Source organism: Cherax quadricarinatus, chromosome 51 (genome assembly GCF_038502225.1).
Source record: "Cherax quadricarinatus isolate ZL_2023a chromosome 51, ASM3850222v1, whole genome shotgun sequence".
Lineage (NCBI taxonomy): Eukaryota > Metazoa > Arthropoda > Malacostraca > Decapoda > Parastacidae > Cherax > Cherax quadricarinatus.
The window spans coordinates 19,252,708-19,275,449 of NC_091342.1; the positions used below are offsets into that span (position 1 = coordinate 19,252,708).

At 45.3% G+C, this 22,742-nt stretch overlaps 1 protein-coding gene across 2 annotated transcripts in view; it reads right to left on the reverse strand.

Annotated features, from left to right (window-relative positions):
• The window catches only part of LOC128694736 (uncharacterized), a 70,093-nt gene that overhangs the window by 9,640 nt on the left and 37,711 nt on the right, over nt 1-22,742 (reverse strand). The window contains exons 2-9 of one of the 2 annotated variants that reach the window (XM_053785000.2): nt 19,272-19,438; nt 12,126-12,265; nt 10,242-10,518; nt 7,533-7,727; nt 6,961-7,305; nt 5,262-5,315; nt 1,527-1,658; nt 783-972 (exon numbers count right to left, since the gene is read on the reverse strand). In XM_053785000.2, the coding sequence (XP_053640975.2) occupies nt 783-972; nt 1,527-1,658; nt 5,262-5,315; nt 6,961-7,305; nt 7,533-7,727; nt 10,242-10,518; nt 12,126-12,265; nt 19,272-19,438 (1,500 nt within the window). The remainder of the gene's footprint in view (nt 1-782; nt 973-1,526; nt 1,659-5,261; nt 5,316-6,960; nt 7,306-7,532; nt 7,728-10,241; nt 10,519-12,125; nt 12,266-19,271; nt 19,439-22,742) is intronic. The other variant, XM_053785001.2, reaches the window with a different exon arrangement.

The window sequence follows — 22,742 nt, forward strand, 5'->3', positions numbered from 1 at the left end:
TGCATACACAAATTTTCACTTGTCCTATATGGCAAGATGAGCGTTGCTATTTAAGCCAAGATCGCAAGTTCTGCCTATTCGGCACGACATTATATATAAATATATATAAATATATATATATATATATGGAAAATCCTATATATATATATATATATATATATACGTTAAGAGACCATATATATATATATATATATATATATATATATATATATATATATATATATATAATTACACACACACGATATTAAACCTTTTTATCATAGATAATCAATACCACACAGTCTTGGCACCTTCGTAATAGATTCTTCTGTATAATTTAATGTTTCAGGCATTACCAAATATTCCGCTAATAATGAATGACAGAGAAATGTATCTATTTTCTCTCATTTTTTTTTTTTTTTTTTTTTTTTTTTGCATTTGCCCTCTACTCGCATAAAACATTTGCAGGTAGTCGAGCCGTGGACACTTCTTAGTATCGTCCGCGAGTATTAGAACTTCTTGGTACTGTTTTATGACTTTTTTTATTTACAGGCTGAGCTGTTATTTATCGGTCTATTTTACATTCCACTCTTCGATATCTCTCAGGTTATTTTATCAGGCCAGGACTGGCCATCGTAACAGAGGGTGAAAAGAGAGATTATTATATTCATGGGGAAGTTCTGATTCCGTCGGGCTCATACACTTCCTGGGAAATGAGAATAAACAGGTCCGATTCAAGAGAAGCAGTTCAAATTCCTTGGAAAGGGAGGGAGGCTGGGTTTAGAGGGAAGTACAATACCCACCTATAGCAGCTAAAGCAGTGGCGCCGGCCACCAGGGGCAGACTGCCGTCTTCAGCATTGCGACTGAGGTAATGATTCCTGGAGTCCAGCTGCAGGTTGTCGGAGAAGTCGCTCATCCTCTCCGACAACTGCAGTCGTTCAGACAGTCTGCGTCCAGCAGTCATCACAGGTTTCAGGACTGGTGATGCCATCTACAAACATACCAAGGAACATACAGTTGTAAACAGCACGTAGAGTGGACACACTAACCTATGCACTGGGCACTATATCCCAGCATCAATAACCTCTTACATGTGTGCCACAATGTTTTAATGTTACCAATCTTCACTTGCTACTTCACACTTCCATAAAAACTTTCATAGTGCATTAGGATTTAGCACTTATACGTACTTTATTACTACAGTGACCAGCGAACATGTCCCAGCTCAGAAGTTCCATCAAAATTGATAAGGTAGACAAAAATATCACAAGGGCTACTAATGAGATATACTTTTAAATTTCTATCTCTTTCTCTCTCCAGGAGCTTTCTCAAGACAGTACGAATATTATTTGCTTGATACAGCTCTTGGAGAGGGAAATGTAATGTAATGTCTCATTAGTTTCTGTGTTATTTTAGCTAACATAATGTCAGCAATTCTACCAATATTTATACAACATCGGTAAGGCCACCTCCCAGATATCTTGCTTACAGTCGTTCACATTTAATTTACACACAACGAATGATTCATCACCGTCGAATACTAACCTCGTAGACCCTCTCGCCAATTTTCCTGAAAGGTTCAATAATTTTCTCGAAGATGGGTTTCTTAGTGGAAGGATGACGATAGATATCGTAGGCGTTGTAGGCTGACACCTGGTGAGTGCCGTCAGAGCCAGCCTGGAGTGAGGGAGGGACGCGCACACAGTTTTAATAAAGCCAGGCTGAGTCTTCACGCAGAAATTTTGACAAATTTAATTATTAATTCATGAGGGAAACGCTAACCCCGTATGAATCATAAAATGCCTAGGGGAATGGAAGGCAAATCAGGGATGATTCAGTGTGGGGATTTCGAGTACAATTCCTTACATCAAGAGCCCGTCACCACTCACCAGCATCAAGGAACCTCAACTGAGGGGAGGAAAGATTTCAGAGCTTATGAGAAAGGTACGAGAGGTTTAATTAAGAAAAATTACATTAATAAAGTTCAGATAAGATTTTCTGACAGGAGATTTAATAAAACAAAAACAGCTAAATGTCATTTATTGGTAAATATAAACTTAAAAATAAGTAAGGAGTTTATTGCAGAGATGTGAGTGTGGCAGAGATGTGAGTGTGGCAGAGATGTGAGTGTGGCAGAGATGTGAGTGTGGCAGAGATGTGAGTGTGGCAGAGATGTGAGTGTGGCAGAGATGTGAGTGTGGCAGAGATGTGAGTGTGGCAGAGATGTGAGTGTGGCAGAGATGTGAGTGTGGCAGAGATGTGAGTGTGGCAGAGATGTGAGTGTGGCAGAGATGTGAGTGTGTGGCAGAGATGTGAGTGTGTGGCAGAGATGTGTGTGTGTGGCAGAGATGTGAATGTGTGGCAGAGATGTGAGTGTGTGGCAGAGATGTGAGTGTGTGGCAGAGATGTGAGTGTGGCAGAGATGTGTGTGTGTGGCAGAGATGTGTGTGTGTGGCAGAGATGTGTGTGTGTGGCAGAGATGTGTGTGTGTGGCAGAGATGTGTGTGTGGCAGAGATGTGTGTGTGTGGCAGAGATGTGAGTGTGGCAGAGATGTGTGTGTGTGTGGCAGAGATGTGAGTGTGGCAGAGATGTGAGTGTGGCAGAGATGTGTGTGTGGCAGAGATGTGAGTGTGGCAGAGATGTGAGTGTGGCAGAGATGTGAGTGTGGCAGAGATGTGAGTGTGGCAGAGATGTGAGTGTGGCAGAGATGTGAGTGTGGCAGAGATGTGTGTGTGGCAGAGATGTGAGTGGGGCAGAGATGTGAGTGTGGCAGAGATGTGAGTGTGGCAGAGATGTGAGTGTGGCAGAGATGTGAGTGTGGCAGAGATGTGAGTGTGGCAGAGATGTGTGTGTGGCAGAGATGTGAGTGTGGCAGAGATGTTAGTGTGGCAGAGATGTGTGTGTGTGGCAGAGATGTGAGTGTGGCAGAGATGTGTGTGTGGCAGAGATGTGAGTGTGGCAGAGATGTGTGTGTGTGTGGCAGAGATGTGTGTGTGTGGCAGAGATGTGTGTGTGTGGCAGAGATGTGAGTGTGGCAGAGATGTGAGTGTGGCAGAGATGTGAGTGTGGCACAGATGTGTGTGTGGCAGAGATGTGAGTGTGGCAGAGATGTGTGTGTGTGGCAGAGATGTGAGTGTGGCAGAGATGTGAGTGTGGCAGAGATGTGTGTGTGGCAGAGATGTGAGTGTGGCAGAGATGTGTGTGTGTGTGTGGCAGAGATGTGAGTGTGGCAGAGATGTGTGTGTGTGGCAGAGATGTGAGTGTGGCAGAGATGTGAGTGTGGCAGAGATGTGAGTGTGGCAGAGATGTGAGTGTGGCAGAGATGTGAGTGTGGCAGAGATGTGAGTGTGGCAGAGATGTGAGTGTGGCAGAGATGTGTGTGTGGCAGAGATGTGTGTGTGGCAGAGATGTGTGTGTGGCAGAGATGTGTGTGTGGCAGAGATGTGAGTGTGGCAGAGATGTGAGTGTGGCAGAGATGTGAGTGTGGCAGAGATGTGAGTGTGGCAGAGATGTGAGTGTGGCAGAGATGTGAGTGTGGCAGAGATGTGAGTGTGGCAGAGATGTGTGTGTGGCAGAGATGTGAGTGTGGCAGAGATGTGAGTGTGGCAGAGATGTGAGTGTGGCAGAGATGTGAGTGTGGCAGAGATGTGAGTGTGGCAGAGATGTGAGTGTGGCAGAGATGTGAGTGTGGCAGAGATGTGTGTGTGGCAGAGATGTGTGTGTGGCAGAGATGCGAGTGTGGCAGAGATGTGAGTGTGGCAGAGATGTGAGTGTGGCAGAGATGTGAGTGTGGCAGAGTTGTGAGTGTGGCAGAGATGTGAGTGTGGCAGAGATGTGAGTGTGGGAGAGATGTGAGTGTGGGAGAGATGTGTGTGTGGCAGAGATGTGTGTGTGGCAGAGATGTGTGTGTGGCAGAGATGTGTGTGTGGCAGAGATGTGTGTGTGGCAGAGATGTGAGTGTGGCAGAGATGTGAGTGTGGCAGAGATATGAGTGTGGCAGAGATGTGTGTGTGGCAGAGATGTGTGTGTGGCAGAGATGTGAGTGTGGCAGAGATGTGAGTGTGGCAGAGATGTGTGTGGCAGAGATGTGTGTGTGGCAGAGATGTGTGTGTGGCAGAGATGTGTGTGTGGCAGAGATGTGAGTGTGGCAGAGATGTGTGTGTGGCAGAGATGTGTGTGTGGCAGAGATGTGTGTGTGGCAGAGATGTGAATGTGGCAGAGATGTGTGTGTGGCAGAGATGTGAGTGTGGCAGAGATGTGAGTGTGGCAGAGATGTGAGTGTGGCAGAGATGTGAGTGTGGCAGAGATGTGTGTGTGGCAGAGATGTGAGTGTGGCAGAGATGCGAGTGTGGCAGAGATGCGAGTGTGGCAGAGATGCGAGTGTGGCAGAGATGCGTGTGTGGCAGAGATGCGAGTGTGGCAGAGATGTGAGTGTGGCAGAGATGTGAGTGTGGCAGAGATGTGAGTGTGGCAGAGATGAGTGTGGCAGAGATGTGAGTGTGGCAGAGATGTGTGTGTGGCAGAGATGTGAGTGTGGCAGAGATGTGAGTGTGGCAGAGATGTGAGTGTGGCAGAGATGTGAGTGTGGCAGAGATGTGAGTGTGGGAGAGATGTGTGTGTGGCAGAGATGTGAGTGTGGCAGAGATGTGAGTGTGGCAGAGATGTGAGTGTGGCAGAGATGTGAGTGTGGCAGAGATGTGAGTGTGGCAGAGATGTGTGTGTGGCAGAGATGTGTGTGTGGCAGAGATGTGAGTGTGGCAGAGATGCGAGTGTGGCAGAAATGTGAGTGTGGCAGAAATGTGAGTGTGGCAGAGATGTGAGTGTGGCAGAGATGTGAGTGTGGCAGAGATGTGAGCATACTGAATGACATTAATGAAGTTTGCTGCCAGATCATGAGAAATAGCGAAGGAATCCGAGGATGAATATTGAAAAGAAACACTGATTGTTTAATGTAGTATGAAATACCATTGTGAAAATAACCAAATGCTACGTATCAGGAATTTAAAACGGAAGCTACTGAATGATTATCATGCACATAGAAAGCTGTAAACCGGTAAGGGTCATGCAGCATTAAATGTTATCTCAATGTTAGATGTTGTTTGTTAGAGAGAGAGAGAGAGAGAGAGAGAGAGTCATCTGTGTGTGTGTCTGATGCTGAGCGCAGGTATTGTTTCTCCATTAGTTTCACTGCCTGACTGACTGCCTGTGTGAGAATATGTATACGTTTATACTTGTCTACCCTGAATATGCTTGTCCAGGCCAGAGTAACGAAGCTTTACCTGGTTGCTGGGTACGGGTATTGGCACAGTGAAGATCGGGGCACCGGGGTGAGCCTGCAATGACAGAACTGGTTAGAGAGGAGGAAGACAGAGACTGAAAATATACAAAGAGGTTAACTCAAAATGTTAAACAGGAGAGGACTGTCATGGAGGTGATAATATGATAGAGCTGGCTAGAGCCGAGGCACAACTAGCAACATTGTGTTGCAATGTCCTGGAGTAAAAAATGTAAATAATAAGTGTATTGTACGGCAACCGACAAAATTAATTGTACAGAAATGCGATATGTTGAATTAATATTAAGACAATAATACCAGACATTAAATATACGATGCGTATTACTATTATTATTTTTATTATTAAGATAAGCACAAAACGCGTTTTAAATATGTGTAAAATGAGTTACAGTTAAATGCAGATTCTATACTTGTAGCTATGAAAATTACTGGTGAAACTCGTCCAGCAACAGTGTCATGTTCTACAGAGTTACAACATGGGCTAGACCAGGGCTACTCAACTACTATTAGCAAAGGTCTACTTGGACAAGTACCATTGTATGCAAAGGTCCGGATACATTTTTTACACGCAATATTAGCTACATAGTTATGCTAGAATACTGTATTCCATTCAGTGTATGTATTCCATTCAGATAGAATAATGTATTAATCCCGCTCTTGTGTACCACCTGATCCTGAACCTGGTAACACCTGTTATTTAACTAATTTTTCTTCTGAAGCTCAAGTCCAACTACAACACTCAGAAGGTCCGGATTCGGACCGCGGGCCGCAAATTGTGTAGCCCTGGGCTACACATACATATGCACATGCATATGTAGTGTAATAGTTTCCCATAACTACTGTTTTGCTATGTTAGAGAATGACATAAAACGCATATGCATATGAAACGTACGAGTTTCCCCTGATAATTGCGGTGTCTTTTCTGAGTATAGGATTGTGCAGCAACACATGAAATATTGTGGTCACCCCTGATAATTATTTCATTCACTTAACAGACATACTTTATAGAAAGTGGTGCCTTCCATGACTACTGAAAATGCAGAAATCATGATTTTGGACTCCAGGGCCAAATAAAGTTGAAAGTAGTTCAACACATCAGTTGTTCCTGGTTTGAAGAAATTGTAGTCTGCAGTGTGTATAGCGTTTTTTTTTTTTTTACTAATCATGGGAAGCGCTAAACACGTAGGGATTATACAGTGCCTATGGGGGGATGGAAGGTATTCAGACTCAATTTGGGGAACTGGAACACAAATCAAGTTCCCCAGATAAGAGCCCCTCACCAGCGTCCAGGAACCTTCCCTGAGGGGTATAGTGATGGTGCTACAGGAAACATTGCTAGATATCCTCAGGGACCCTAAAGTGTAGTGGATGTAGTGCAGAAAACAATGCTAGACAAACAGCGGACAAATTAGCAGCATTAAGGAGGCTCAGCACTGACCACTGATAATGATTTGATAATGGTTCAGCACGGACCACAGATAACCTGCTAATGGTCCAGCACAGACCACAGATGAATTAAAGATCAATGATGGACATAAAAGTCATCTAATATTTCCTCTCCAAATATTTTTGGTTTTTTTATAAACTGTTGAAACCACGATACTGCATCTTTTATCCTTACTAAGTTGTCATTCATAAACTTAGTGAAGCTTGGATCTTTACTAACCAGAGTTTGACCTCACCTGGAAGGTCGATTCCTTGATGACGAACTGTCCCGGATTGGCCGATATGATGACCGGAGGCTGGGCGGTACTGGGGGATGAATACATCTCTCTGGGAGTGGTGTCCAGGTTGGAAGCATCGCTGTGGACGGCGAACGACTGAGGGGAAGAAAGTTGGGTGTAGGGAACGCCTATGGAGAGGGACGATGAAAGGCCTGAGGAGGTTTTGATAGGCTGGAAGCTAGAGGGTGCTGCTGCGAGAGTGAGGCTTTGTTTTGGTGGCTCGGCTGCGGACCCAGAGCCGTACACCACGTCCTTGGCTCGGGAAGTGTCCTTTGGCGCGGCCAGGTAGCTGTAGCTCACAACCTGTGTACCAGGAACCAGGTTAATAAGGCACTGCCCACACGGAGAAACAGGTGGTTAATCTGACCTCAACTCTAGACGACACTATCCAGTGTCGTCTGAAGATTATAAATAAATCACAAGTTAAAATGCGAACAGATCAATGTCCTCTGGGAACTTAAATAGATTATTTAAGGGTACATGAAATGTTAAATTGAGTGGAAATACAAGAGTGAGTGTTTCTCTCTCACCTGTTCAGAGGAGGTAGAAACATTATCATCCTCGAAGGAAGCTTCAGCTACCACCCCGACGCGGTCGTGGTCATAGTATCCTTTGTAGTAGAAGTCTGGATACTGCTGCTGGTGGGCTGGGATCGAGCCCAGGCTGGACGAGACAGGTGAGAAGGAAGCTCCGACGACTCTTGGCGAAGGTTTGAAACCTTCCGTCTGCACGAGTTAGTGAAAGTAAGGCATTATATTATTATAGGGATAACTACTAAAATATTCTTGTTGTTTAATGTATGTTATTACATGGGAAAAGTTTAAAAAGTATTACCATTTAAATTTATTGCAAACATAATAGATGTACTTCTTTTCGAGTTTGAAGAATTAATCTTTCCATTACGGATTATCAAATAAGTTGCAGGTTATTAATCTTGACACCTGCACCAGGCACACGAAGCCACACACACACACACACACACACACACACACACACACACACACACACACACACACACACACACACACACACACACACACACACACACACACACGCGAGAGAGAGATATACACTGAGAGGTGTATATCTCTCAATATAGACAAGCTGAGTTTTAACTTCTGCCTCTGTTTTAGGGATCAAAGTATTCTTGACCGGTGATGTACAGGTGAAATGCAATCTTAATTACTCTCGTGTAGTTGATAGGCTTTAAGTCCAATTAACCAGTCGCCCAATAACCTGGCAAAATAAATATTACGATACCTCGAGGGAATCATCCTAGGCAACAGTAAACGGAAGATGGGCATAAACAAGGGAAATAATAAGAAAGTCCTGAGGATATCCCTCTAGGAACTCGAAATAATGGATTCAAAGTGGATAAGTTTAGATGTAGTGTAATTATGAAAATGGTTTAAAATACAGACAAGTAGATGAGCAAGTCGTGTGCAGCACTTAGGGATTTTTATTGTTAAAACGTTTCGCCTACACAGCAGACTTCTTCAGTCAAATATAGAGAAGACTAAACATGGAGACAGCAGTAGTAGTAGTGTCGAGTGGCGAGGTAAATTATTACATTCGTGGGGGAGAGCTAAACCTGTAGGAGTCGTACAGCGTCTGGAGGGGGCATTCATGACTCGTTTGAAGGAATTGGAGCGCAAGTCCAAGTCTTTAGATCAACAACCCCATCACCAACGTGGCGAGGTAATTATGTGGTCAGCCCATCAACCTTGAAGTAATGATCCTCTTCTCAACTTTGGTGTAAGAAGTGACTGAGATGAACCATCTTAACTAACCCCTAAACCCTTTGCTGGGCAAGACACTGCTCTACATCTCAACTCCTCATTTCCTTTGGCAAGTTGTTGGACTGGTTAATGATGGGTGACGAGCATTGTCCCTATTGGGTAGAGGCTATGTCAAAAATTTTATGAGGCCTTGGAAGGCTCTTAAAAGACCAAGTGTTACATGCCAAGACCCGTGTCTGGAGGCACTTGTCCTGTGTCCTGGGAAAAAAATACATGCGATATAATGCGGTTCTTTATTGACAAAATTTCGACCAGACAGTGAGCGAAACTATCATTATAATCATTATTATAATCATTTGTGTTTCCATGGAACTGGTGTTGTATATCTGTCTCCATAGTGTTTCCTGAGAAACAAAACTCCACCATCACCACCTGGCGACGACTGTCCTCGTTCTCTCACGAAACTATAATTAAAACAAGGCCCGAGTAATAAGTCAGTTTTTAAAATGATGGCTGGAGCGTGCGAAAGGCAACGATGGTATTTTGAGCTCACTATTGGCTTGCCGACCTGTGCAATAGCAGAGTTCTCGTACTTTTCTCTACATTATCCTAGGTTAAGGCGAATTAATCAGAAATAACCAGTTCTATTTTTTATTTATTTATTATCACATTAAGGGAAGAGCTAAACCCGTACGATGCTACAGCGCTTGAGACAATATAATACATTCAGGCTTCATCCAAAAGTGGAACGAAATATTCATTTCCTCGCATGGAGTGACCTTCGCCAGGATCAAGGAACCTCTCTTGAGGGGAACAGGTTCTAAGAGAACACATAACAAAGGCCAAAGAACACCTCGACTGCATCTAACATCAGTCGAGTCAACATGGAGACGCTGGGTTGGAGAAAACGTCGAGAAAGCAACGAATTGTCTAGTGTGACTTTTCACGCGCTCTATAGAACACTTATAACCCAAAAATTTTGTAATTAAACACTTGTGTCTATTGGAGAGACTCGCAGCATGTGACTTGCTACAAAATAAACAAGTATTTATTCTTATATTTACTGGCCATCTTCAGAATGATGTCACTAGGCTAGGTTCTATTTCATGGTAATTATAGCCGACCCACCTGCAATAATCATGGCGAATCCACCTTTCAGGAATTATAGCTCATCCACCTTAGTAACTGTGGACTACTGGCTTTCATGGATCAGCATTAGAGGCTGGCTGATACAAAGTGCGAGACTCACCGTAGCACTGCAGAAAGTTACAGTAGTCGCCGTAGTGCTATAGAGAATCATCGTAGTACTGTAGAGAGTCATCGTAGTGCTGTAGAGAGTCATCGTAGTGCTGTCGAGAGTCATCGTAGTACTGTAGAGAGGGTTGCATGGATAGTTCAGCACACTAATTAAAAACTAGAATAAGACCCACCTCGGTGCTGGAGCATGATGTTATGAAGCTTGTACCATGAATACTGGCTAAGAACAAGCGTCTCACCCACCTTGGTGTTGAAGGATGGTTGCTTTGCTTCATTCAGCACTCTTGCACGACGGTGGGAAGCGGCTGGCTCTGAGAGGTCTGTCACAGACTTGCCTTCTACTTGGAAGGTTTTTGGTTCCAGTAGGTCAGTCACTGAGCTTTCTTCTAGTTGAGTGACGGCTGCGTCTGGAAGACCTACCTGAGAGGTACTTGGTTTAGATGGGCTGTTTATAGACCTGCCCTCTACCTGGTTGGCTTTCACCTCCTCTTCAGGGGTCATCAACTTGTTGTTGACGATTCTGTTTGGGATAGGAAGGACAGTGCAGGAAAGAGTGAGTTTAGTGACGAAGAGGCGACGTTGTTCGCAAGCGGGGATACCATGTGTTTGTACGGTCAACAAACTATATTTGTAAGGTCAAAAAACTATGTAAGATCGACAAACTATGTTTGTAAGACCAACAAACTATGTTTGCAAAATAGAGGAAGGAAGCAAGGTTGCAGTGTCACTTAACAATGTGGAGGAAACTGGACAGACAGATGAAGATTATTATCCACCAAAATCTCAAAATTGTGAGAGAAACCTTGTGACGTCATTTGGGTCAGTGCTGGACCATTGTCAAGTCATAACTGGGGCGAGAAAATTAGAGAAGGCCAGAAGACGGTAAGTGATGGGTCTTGGTGAACTGTTCCTGCCACGGTATTGTGACTATTTCTCAAGAGTATTGTCATTGGAAGCGTTAAACCCGTATTAGTCATATAATTATTGATGAAGAGAAGAGTAGCTCCAATTCCTTGGATCAAATGACTTTCACCATTTAACCTGAGTCATATTTTCCTCAAAAAAATTTCTGAGCAATGTTTGTCTACTGCATCAGGTCACTTAATTACAACTTCCATTTAACATTATTCTCAGCACAGTTCATTAAATCCAAACATAAACTCACTAAACCAGAGATTAATAGAGAACACTTAAGATTGTCACAATGATTAGTTTAATTTATAGAAATTCATGTTTAAGAGCAGGTGACCCGACACTCCAAGAATTACACTTATATAACTAAGATTTCCTCTCTCACCTATATCCGCTGATGAGGACCGCAGTTTGAGGTCAAAATAGGCAATAACTTTACTTCTTGTATCTACATGTGGGTTCTTACTTGCCTTCTTTCCTCTCTCTCTCTCTCTCTCTCCTCTCAGATGTATATATAATTATTTAACACACCGGCCGTCTCCTACTGAGGTAGGGCGACCCGAAAAAGAAACACTTAAACCATCATTCACACTATCACTGTCTTGTCACAGGCGCGCAGATACGTCAGTTTAGATGTCCCTCTAAACAGCAAATATCCCAAACCCTTCCTTTTGAGTGCAGGCATTTTACTTTCCAATAAGATAAAAAGGAAAATAAGGTCTAAAATGAAAGGCTTTTTTTCTGCTGATAAAAGTAGAATGAGAATTTGCTTATGCCATAAATCTGCGGAAATCAATCTAAACATAACCAAAATAAATATATATAATTTATTTTATATAATATATAATAAATTTTAACATTGTCCAAATAAAGCCTGGTTCTGCAAATAAAGACACACACAGTTCAAGGTATTTAATGAGAAAATGTTTAGCTATGAATGGCTTCTTCACTCTTAAAAAACCACTGATGGCTAAACTTTTCCTCAGTGACTGGAACTGAGAGTATCTTCACACGCTGTCATCTCCACACCTGCCCTCCTGTCTAAGACTGGCTCTGTCATCTCTTAGTACCAACATACCACGCCTGTCCTCCAGTCTAAGACTGGCTCTGCCCTGTCTTAGTACCAACATACCACAAATATCCCCCAGCCTCAGACTGGCTCTATCCTCTTTAATACCAACATACCCGTCCAGTGCCGCTCCGGCCGCCGCCTACCTGGCATTCCTGTAGATGCGAGTGTCGCTGGGGTCGTCTGGCACTCTCACCCCGTGAATGATTGGGATGCCATCATCACCTATCTCAATGACCCGACCCTCTCTGGCGTTCCCCTTCACCGTCAACACAGCAGAGGTCACCTTTGGGTCCAGTCAGGTCACGCGAGGTCACGATTACGAAGATCCAGTGTCACCGAGGCGTTAAAGATGAGTGATGTGAAATTCAGAGACATTACGAGTCAAGGTCAGTCATGAACGAAGAAGTCAGTTTCAGTTTCACCGCGAGGAATATTGTGGGTAAGAAAAACACAGTAAGAAAGAATATGTTGGAGGGAGAGAGTAATGGAGGGGAGGGAGGGAAGTGGAGGGTAATACATGAATGAGGGAGAGATTGGATGTAAGAGGAGGTTGGAGGAGAGAGGGAATTAGTAACATTAATATTTGTCCATGATAAATAAAAAGGCACTTACACAAATAAATAAAAGAGAAACAAGAAAATTTAGGCTAGTATTCCATTAATGAGTCGAAGGATGATGGATGACTCCCTCACCCGTGTCTACAACACTCAGAAATAAGTTCATATATATATATATGTATATATATATATATATATATATATATATATATATATATATATATATATATATATATATATATATATATATACAGGACAAGCCACATGGGGGTTGAAGTTTTTAGCTCAAGTACTTTCACACTTCTCAGTTCGTCATCAGGAGCTGTGCAATGTTGCAAGGGAGCAACCAAAGCAGGGAGAGAAGTCTCAGAGTAGCGTAGGTCTCACTGGCCACGGTTACCCTTAGTCTGGCCGTGGCCAGTGACACCTACGCTACTCTGAGTCCTCTCTCCCTGCTTTGGTTGCTTCCCTTGCAACAATGCACAGCTCCTGATGACGCACTGAGAAGTGTGAAAGTACTTGAGCTAAAGACTTCCACCCCTCGTGGCTTATCCTGCATAGTTAAAATCGCCCGTCTGCGATTGTTTGCACAAACACACATGTATATATTATATAGTTGCCCCCTCTCTGTTATGAAGATATATTTAGAAATATGCTATTTCTCCTGTGTATGGGATAGTCCGTCCTGAGAGATGGGAATCTCAAAGTAACAATTACTGTAGCTTAGCTGCAACAAAGCCTTGGAAGCTGCCGTAGCTGTTGAATATTTAATGGAATACTTGACGATATCCTCATTATTCTATTGTAGTCTCCCAGCTCAGGCTGACACTACTGCAGTCTCCCGGCTCAGGCTGACACTACTGCAGTCTCCCGGCTCAGGCTGACACTACTGCAGTCTCCCAGCTCAGGCTGACACTACTGCAGTCTCCCGGCTCAGGCTGACACTACTGCAGTCTCCCGGCTCAGGCTGACACTACTGCAGTCTCCCAGCTCAGGCTGACACTACTGCAGTCTCCCAGCTCAGGCTGACACTACTGCAGTCTCCCGGCTCAGGCTGACACTACTGCAGTCTCCCGGCTCAGGCTGACACTACTGCAGTCTCCCAGCTCAGGCTGACACTACTGTCTCCCAGTCTCCCAGTCTCCCAGCTCATGCTGACACTACTGCAGTCTCCCGGCTCAGGCTGACACTACTGCAGTCTCCCGGCTCAGGCTGACACTACTGCAGTCTCCCGGCTCAGGCTGACACTACTGCAGTCTCCCGGCTCAGGCTGACACTACTGCAGTCTCCCGGCTCAGGCTGACACTACTGCAGTCTCCCGGCTCCGGCTGACACTAGGCTGACACTACAGTCTCCCGGCTCAGGCTGACACTACTGCAGTCTCCCGGCTCAGGCTGACACTACTGCAGTCTCCCGGCTCAGGCTGACACTACTGCAGTCTCCCGGCTCAGGCTGACACTACTGCAGTCTCCCGGCTCAGGCTGACACTACTGCAGTCTCCCGGCTCAGGCTGACACTACTGCAGTCTCCCGGCTCAGGCTGACACTACTGCAGTCTCCCGGCTCAGGCTGACACTACTGCAGTCTCCCGGCTCAGGCTGACACTACTGCAGTCTCCCGGCTCAGGCTGACACTACTGCAGTCTCCCGGCTCAGGCTGACACTACTGCAGTCTCCCGGCTCAGGCTGACACTACTGCAGTCTCCCGGCTCAGGCTGACACTACTGCAGTCTCCCGGCTCAGGCTGACACTACTGCAGTCTCCCGGCTCAGGCTGACACTACTGCAGTCTCCCGGCTCAGGCTGACACTACTGCAGTCTCCCGGCTCAGGCTGACACTACTGAAGTCTCCCGGCTGGCACTACTGCAGTCTCCCGGCTCAGGCTGGCACTACTGCAGTCGCCCGGCTCCGGCTGAGGCTCAGGCTGACACTACTGCAGTCTCCCGGCTCAGGCTGACACTACTGCAGTCTCCCGGCTCAGGCTGACACTACTGCAGTCTCCCGGCTCAGGCTGACACTACTGCAGTCTCCCGGCTCAGGCTGACACTACTGCAGTCGCCCGGCTCAGGCTGACACTACTGCAGTCTCCCGGCTCAGGCTGACACTACTGCAGTCTCCCGGCTCAGGCTGACACTACTGCAGTCTCCCGGCTCAGGCTGACACTACTGCAGTCTCCCGGCTCAGGCTGACACTACTGCAGTCTCCCGGCTCAGGCTGACACTACTGCAGTCTCCCGGCTCAGGCTGACACTACTGCAGTCTCCCGGCTCAGGCTGACACTACTGCAGTCTCCCGGCTCAGGCTGACACTACTGCAGTCTCCCGGCTCAGGCTGACACTACTGCAGTCTCCCGGCTCAGGCTGACACTACTGCAGTCTCCCGGCTCAGGCTGACACTACTGCAGTCTCCCGGCTCAGGCTGACACTACTGCAGTCTCCCGGCTCAGGCTGACACTACTGCAGTCTCCCGGCTCAGGCTGACACTACTGCAGTCTCCCGGCTCAGGCTGACACTACTGCAGTCTCCCGGCTCAGGCTGACACTACTGCAGTCTCCCGGCTCAGGCTGACACTACTGCAGTCTCCCGGCTCAGGCTGACACTACTGCAGTCTCCCGGCTCAGGCTGGCACTACTGCAGTCTCCCGGCTCAGGCTGGCACTACTGCAGTCTCCCGGCTCAGGCTGGCACTACTGCAGTCTCCCGGCTCACAGGCTGACACTACTGCAGTCGCCCGGCTCAGGCTGCTGCTCAGGCTGTCACTACTGCAGTCTCCCGGCTCAGGCTGACACTACTGCAGTCGCCCGGCTCAGGCTGACACTACTGCAGTCGCCCGGCTCAGTCTCCCGGCTCAGGCTGACACTACTGCAGTCTCCCGGCTCAGGCTGACACTACTGCAGTCTCCCGGCTCAGGCTGACACTACCAGCTCAGGCTGACACTACTGCAGTCTCCCGGCTCAGGCTGACACTACTGCAGTCTCCCGGCTCAGGCTGACACTACTGCAGTCTCCCGGCTCAGGCTGACACTACTGCAGTCTCCCGGCTCAGGCTGACACTACTGCAGTCTCCCGGCTCAGGCTGACACTACTGCAGTCTCCCGGCTCAGGCTGACACTACTGCAGTCTCCCGGCTCAGGCTGACACTACTGCAGTCTCCCGGCTCAGGCTGACACTACTGCAGTCTCCCGGCTCAGGCTGACACTACTGCAGTCTCCCGGCTCAGGCTGACACTACTGCAGTCTCCCGGCTCAGGCTGACACTACTGCAGTCTCCCGGCTCAGGCTGACACTACTGCAGTCTCCCGGCTCAGGCTGACACTACTGCAGTCTCCCGGCTCAGGCTGACACTACTGCAGTCTCCCGGCTCAGGCTGACACTACTGCAGTCTCCCGGCTCAGGCTGACACTACTGCAGTCTCCCGGCTCAGGCTGACACTACTGCAGTCTCCCGGCTCAGGCTGACACTACTGCAGTCTCCCGGCTCAGGCTGACACTACTGCAGTCTCCCGGCTCAGGCTGACACTACTGCAGTCTCCCGGCTCAGGCTGACACTACTGCAGTCTCCCAGCTCAGGCTGACACTACTGTAGTCTCCCAGCTCAGGCTGACACTACTGTAGTCTCCCAGCTCAGGCTGACACTACTGTAGTCTCCCAGCTCAGGCTGACACTACTGTAGTCTCCCAGCTCAGGCTGACACTACTGTAGTCTCCCAGCTCAGGCTGACACTACTGTAGTCTCCCAGCTCAGGCTGACACTACTGTAGTCTCCCAGCTCAGGCTGATACTACTGTAGTCTCCCAGCTCAGGCTGACACTACTGCAGTCTCCCAGCTCAGGCTGACACTACTGCAGTCTCTCAGCTCAGGCTGACACTACTACAGTCTCCCAGCTCAGGCTGGCACTACTGTAGTCTCCCAGCTCAGGCTGACACTACTGTAGTCTCCCAGTTCAGGCTGACACTACTGTAGTCTCCCAGCTCAGGCTGACACTACTGCAGTCTCCCGGCTCAGGCTGACACTACTGCAGTCTCCCAGTTAAGGCTGACACTACTGCAGTCTCCCAGCTCAGGCTGACACAATTTGACAGGAATATTGACAGCGAAACAAGTAGTGTTGGTTCCTAGTGTGCAACTACCGCAGAGAATACAGAATTACATGTATCAGCAGCACACTGCTGACCTATATAATTTTGTCAAATAAAGGAGAGAGTATTTAGTAAGTTTTTAAATTCTCAGCGCAAACAATGCTTTTGTCTCGTAAAATTTTTGTAATAAATCACAGATAAAGTACAATGAAGCAATGTAAATACAGGCTAGAGATTTACGAAATGTGTGTGAGGTGCTAGTTGGTGTAGTTGTCCTGCCATGCAGGTTGAGCTGCCATGCAGGGTGTCCTGCCATGCAGGTTGAGCTGCTACGAAATGTGTGTGAGGTGCTAGTTGGTGTAGTTGTCCTGCCATGCAGGTTGAGCTGCCATGCAGGTTGTCCTGCCATGCAGGTTGAGCTGCCATGTAGGTTGAGCTGCCATGCAGGTTGAGCTACCATGCAGGTTGAGCTGCCATGCAGGTTGAGCTGCCATGCAGGTTGAGCTACCATGCAGGTTGAGCTGCCATGCAGGTTGTCCTGCCATGCAGGTTGAGCTGCCATGTAGGTTGAGCTGCCATGCAGGTTGAGCTACCATGCAGGTTGAGCTGCCATGCAGGTTGAGCTGCCATGCAGGTTGAGCTGCCATGCAGGTTGAGCTGCCATGCAGGTTGAGCTGCCATGCAGGTTGAGCTGCCATGCAGGTTGAGCTGCCATGCAGGTTGAGCTGCCATGCAGGTTGAGCTGCCATGTAGGTTGAGCTGCCATGCAGGTTGAGCTGCCATGTAGGTTGAGCTGCCATGCAGGTTGAGCTGCCATGCAGGTTGAGCTGCCATGCAGGTTGAGCTGCCATGCAGGTTGAGCTACCATGCAGGTTGAGCTACCATGCAGGTTGATCTGCCATGCAGGTTGAGCTACCATGCAGGTTGAGCTGCCATGTAGGTTGAGCTGCCATGCAGGTTGAGCTGCCATGCAGGTTGAGCTGCCATGCAGGTTGAGTTGCCATGCAGGTTGAGCTGCCATGCAGGTTGAGCTGCCATGCAGGTTGAGCTGAGCTACCATGCAGGTTGAGCTGCATGTAGGTTGAGCTGCCATGCAGCAGGTTGAGCTGCCATGCAGGTTGAGCTGCCATGCAGGTTGAGCTGCCATGCATGCCATGCTGCCATGCAGGTTGAGCTGCCATGCAGGTTGAGCTGCCATGCAGGTTGAGCTGCCATGCAGGTTGAGCTGCCATGCAGGTTGAGCTGCCATGCAGGTTGAGCTGCCATGCAGGTTGAGCTGCCATGCAGGTTGAGCTGCCATGCAGGTTGAGCTACCATGCAGGTTGAGCTGTCATATAGGTTGAGCTGTCATGCAGGTTGAGAAGGATCTCTGCCTCGACCTTCAAGGAGTTGGTTCCCTAATGGAGATAAACGGTATAAAATACCGACATGGAATAATAGACAAATGCAGTATAATGCGATCCTTTATTGACTACGTGGGATTTGTATTAAGTCATTTGACAAAGATCAAGATCCACTGTGAGGGCGAAACGTATTTAATAAAGAATCGCATTGTACTGCATTTGTGTATTTTTTCACTGGGTCCCCTAATACTGGGGATGGACTCGTAATTCAAGAAACTGAAGCTATCCCTCACTTTCCTGGAATCAAACTTGATTACCTCCTGTTCCCCAGAATTAATACAGCTGCTACACCTGTATTGGTACTCCTCTAAGTATAATAATTAACCCTTTCATTCAGATATAATCTCATATATATATATATATATATATATATATATATATATATATATATATATATATATATATATATATATGTCGTGCCGAATATGTAAAACTGGTCAATTAGCAAGAACTCATTTAAAATTAAGTCCTTTCTTAAATTTTCTCCTATACGTTTAAAGATATATTTTTTTCATTAATGTTAATGTAAAAAATTTTAATTTTGCACCAAAAGAATCTTAGAAAACTTACCTAACCTTATTATAACAAGAACAATTTATTTTAGCCTAACTCAACTAAATATATTTCAGAATTGTTTACAGTAATCTAATACTAAACAAACACAGTGAAATATATTTTTTTCGTTAGGTTCAGAATGATTTTGGCGAAATTATTGCATACACAAATTTTCACTTGTCCTATATGGCAAGATGAACGTTGCTATTTAAGCCAAGATCGCAAGTTCTGCCTATTCGGCACGACATTTTATATATATATATATATATATATATATATATATATATATATATATATATATATATATATATATATATATATATATATATATATATATATATATATATATATATATATATATATATATATATATATATATATTATATATATATATATATATATATATATATATATATATATATATATATATATATATATATATATATAAATATAATATACATATAATACATATATATATATAAATATATGTATATGTATATATGTATATATATATATATATATATATATATATGTATATATATATCCAAATATACTACTTTTAACCCTTTGGAGCCTAGCTCCTAGGAATTTTATGTATCCATACGTTATTGTACTGCCCTCCACAGCATGGAATTTGGGAGCACAATTAACTAGATTTTTCGGCGGCAAAATCTAAAATATAATCAGTTATGGCCGCCACGTACCTGCACAGGAGGAGGAACCGCTAAGGAGCGAGCATTCCCAGGGGTCTCTGAGGCAGCCATGGTGTTCTTCGTGTGTTGGTTGTCTGCAGAGTCTGCGGGGTTCTCAACGGAGCGGGTAGACACCAGCGTGGCCAGCAGAGCGGCTGTCAGCAACACCACGTACATGTCTGGTGAGATAAAAGTTAGTGTTGCTGCCCTAAATGCCCCCGGCATGATAGTGGCTTTATTTGTACCTAACGAATCAAAATTGTAGTTACACATTGTAATCTTTGGAAAAAAATAAAATCTCTCATTCATGGCAAGATGAAGATGGGAGAAAAGAAAGTGTCCGAATTACATATAACGACATATAACTATTTTTTTAATAATCCCTAGAACGTGCGAAAAGCAACGTCCAGGAAGTTAATTTCCAACATGGGCTTCTCTAAGTTAACTACGTTAACTTAATTCAAGTTGAAGCAAATTAAACTAACACTTTCATTCTTATACTTTCATTGTGAAGTGTTCCAGCCAGGGTATTGTGAGTTATATTGATGATCTTGGTTGGCATTTTATCTGGTAGGTTTTATCTAGAGAGTTATAGACATTCCTAGTTTTGTGTATGTGTTATGGCTAGAACTTAATATGTCCAGCTTAAGTGTCAGTCTGGCGCTCTCAGGTATGATAAATTAGACACATGTGCAACACTTGGGTATCTTTATTGAGGAAACGTTTTGCCACACAGTGGCTTCAGTCCATACAAGGGAGAATGTTGAGGAACAGAAGGAGTTGGAGGTGGGTTCTCTGAACCATTTATCTACACTCTCGGGTATACTTGCATGTATGTAGGTCCACACAGCTAGACAAGCACATACTCATACCCCCACACACCATATGTGTGTGACTACGTCCTCCGTGCCCACCAATCTAACCGGAATATGTAGCCAAGTGTGCCGGTTCAGCTTCCCTGCCACCGGGGAGGAGCATACCAAACTTTCTCCCAGGAAATGATATACGAATTATCACGACCAAACACCGTGTGGAATTCTTCACGCTCCGAGACCTTGTTTAATTACTATAATTGACTAACTTTAAAATTTTGAAAACTTCTCCTTTTATTTCATCTCCCGTTCTCCCCGTTAGTATGGTTCTCAGCTTTCTCTTGGCGTGGTGTTCAGTTTTTCAGGAGGAATGGGCAAAATTGCTCCTAGAGTTGGTCTTTATATGACTATCCGCTCCGTTGAACTTCGAGTTATTTGACCAACGTCTTCCACTGGTTTACAGGAACACCCTCAAAATATAAATACGTGGTTGATATTAAACTTGTGAAAAAATAAAGATTACCACACAATATATACCTAGGATTGTGTAACTATGTTACGGTATCTAAGCTCTGCACCTCCCTGTCTCCCATGGTATCTTTTATTCCCCCTCACTTAATCTCTCTCTGACTGGGGCACTTACCACCCTGACACACGTGATTATCTGACTTTCCAGGTGACCCACAGCTTGGTGCTCATGTCAGACTCACAACCGAGAGGTCTAGGTTTAAACTGCCGGGTCTGGCGTAACATATTGGCGGGTTTCAATACGCTCTTGCTGCCCCTGCTTGCAAAGTAGTAAAAATAGATATGTGTATATTAATAAACTGTTGAGTCTTAGGGACAAAATTGATATTCATGGGTGGCATTGTTAGTGTTGTTGGGAGACTTCAGGTGTTAGGTACGAGGAACAACAGTGTTGCTGGGAGACTTGAAGGAGGACACATTTTGAAGTGTATGCAAGGCTGACACTTAGGAAAATCTATAGTTCTACAACATTAGTCTAACCTCGTATCCTTCCTTCCTTCTTTGTTTCACATCGTTCGTTCCCTCTCTCGCTCACTTGACGTTGAAGAAACCATTAACTTCATGCTCATGCCCTGACTCGAGGAACTATGTTCATCAAGAATTGCATGAAGCCATTATCACATGCCTTAAATATTCTATAGAGGATCCTGGACCCTTGAGTCATCCACAATCTTTATAAACCACTGATATAACCCATCTACACGAAGATGGCGGTCAAGCAACTGCTGAGGTCCCACATTATCAATATTTTTGAAAGAAGTCTTAAGAAGCAAGAGTGTTAATCACATGGAATCCCAGTAGTTACACAACCTTGATCAGTACTGGTTCAGTACAGGTTGCTCCCACCTCTTCCAGTAAGACCACTACGACATGGTTTTAGATACACTGGAAGTTAAATGTAGATGTTACATACATTGAGTTTGCAAAAACCTTTAACAAGTGCGAACGTGGAGTAACTGCTCACAAAATAAGCGCATAAGGAATAACTAAAGAGGTGAGCAGATGAATATTTAACTTCCTAACCAACAGAACCCAAAAAGAAATATTAAATGGAGTGAAATCAGAGGCGACTAAAGTGTAGAGTTGTGGTGGTCAAGACACAGTACTCGCCATCTTTTCTCTCTCTTGCTTATAAATGATATAGACAGAAGTATAAACCACAGTACTGTATCATTCTTGGCAGACAATATTATAATGTGTATGAGAGTGCTAGTCATGGAAGACAGCCAGAGACTAAGCTGATATCAGTCAAATTATCCAGTGGGCTACAGACAACAACAGCGGACATCAACAGCTTGATTGATCAGGCCAGCAACCAAGAAACTTGGTCTGGGGCCGGACCATGGGGGGAGGGATGACTTTTGGAAGTGACTACCGATAACCTACAGGTACTCATCCCCCCTCCCTGCATTACCCCCTCCCTGCCATCCCCCCTTCCCTTCCTACCTACCTCCATCCCTCACTGATTCGTCACCCCTCTCCTTCCACTCCCTTACTTTCTATTCTCACTCCTTTCGCTACACCCTCCATCTGTCACCCTCTAACTCACTCACTCACTCACCCACTCACTCACCCACTCACTCACCCACTCACCCACTCACTCACTCACTCACTCACTCACGTAATTTTAGGATAATAGTAACAAAGAATTTTTTCATATGAAGAGAAAGTTAAGTGTGAGCGAAAGTTTCACAAGTTTCTAATTCATTTTATTTACTTATGATTCAGCACTTTATAAGTTTTTTAAATTATAAATTAACAGAGTTATGAACGAGTATTACCATGACGTGAACGAAACGTTTCGAAAATTACCAAGCAGTGCGGGACTCCTGGTCCCACCGCGCCATGATCATCATGTAGAAGTGCCTAACCCGTAGGGGTCGCACAGGGCCTGAAGAATGGGAGGCAATCAGGTTTGAGCCAGTTCACTGGATCAAGAGCCTTCCACCAGCGTTAAGGCACCGCCCCTCTCCCCTTCACATATTTAAAAAAATGTATGACGTGGGGAGTAAAATCTAAGATTTTGCATTTTGATCTAAAAATCATCAATTTTAAGTCAAAATACTTTTTATTTTAGTGTTAAGTAGAAAATAATCCGAATGTGACAATGGTATTAAATACTGATAAGTTGATAAGTAACGCA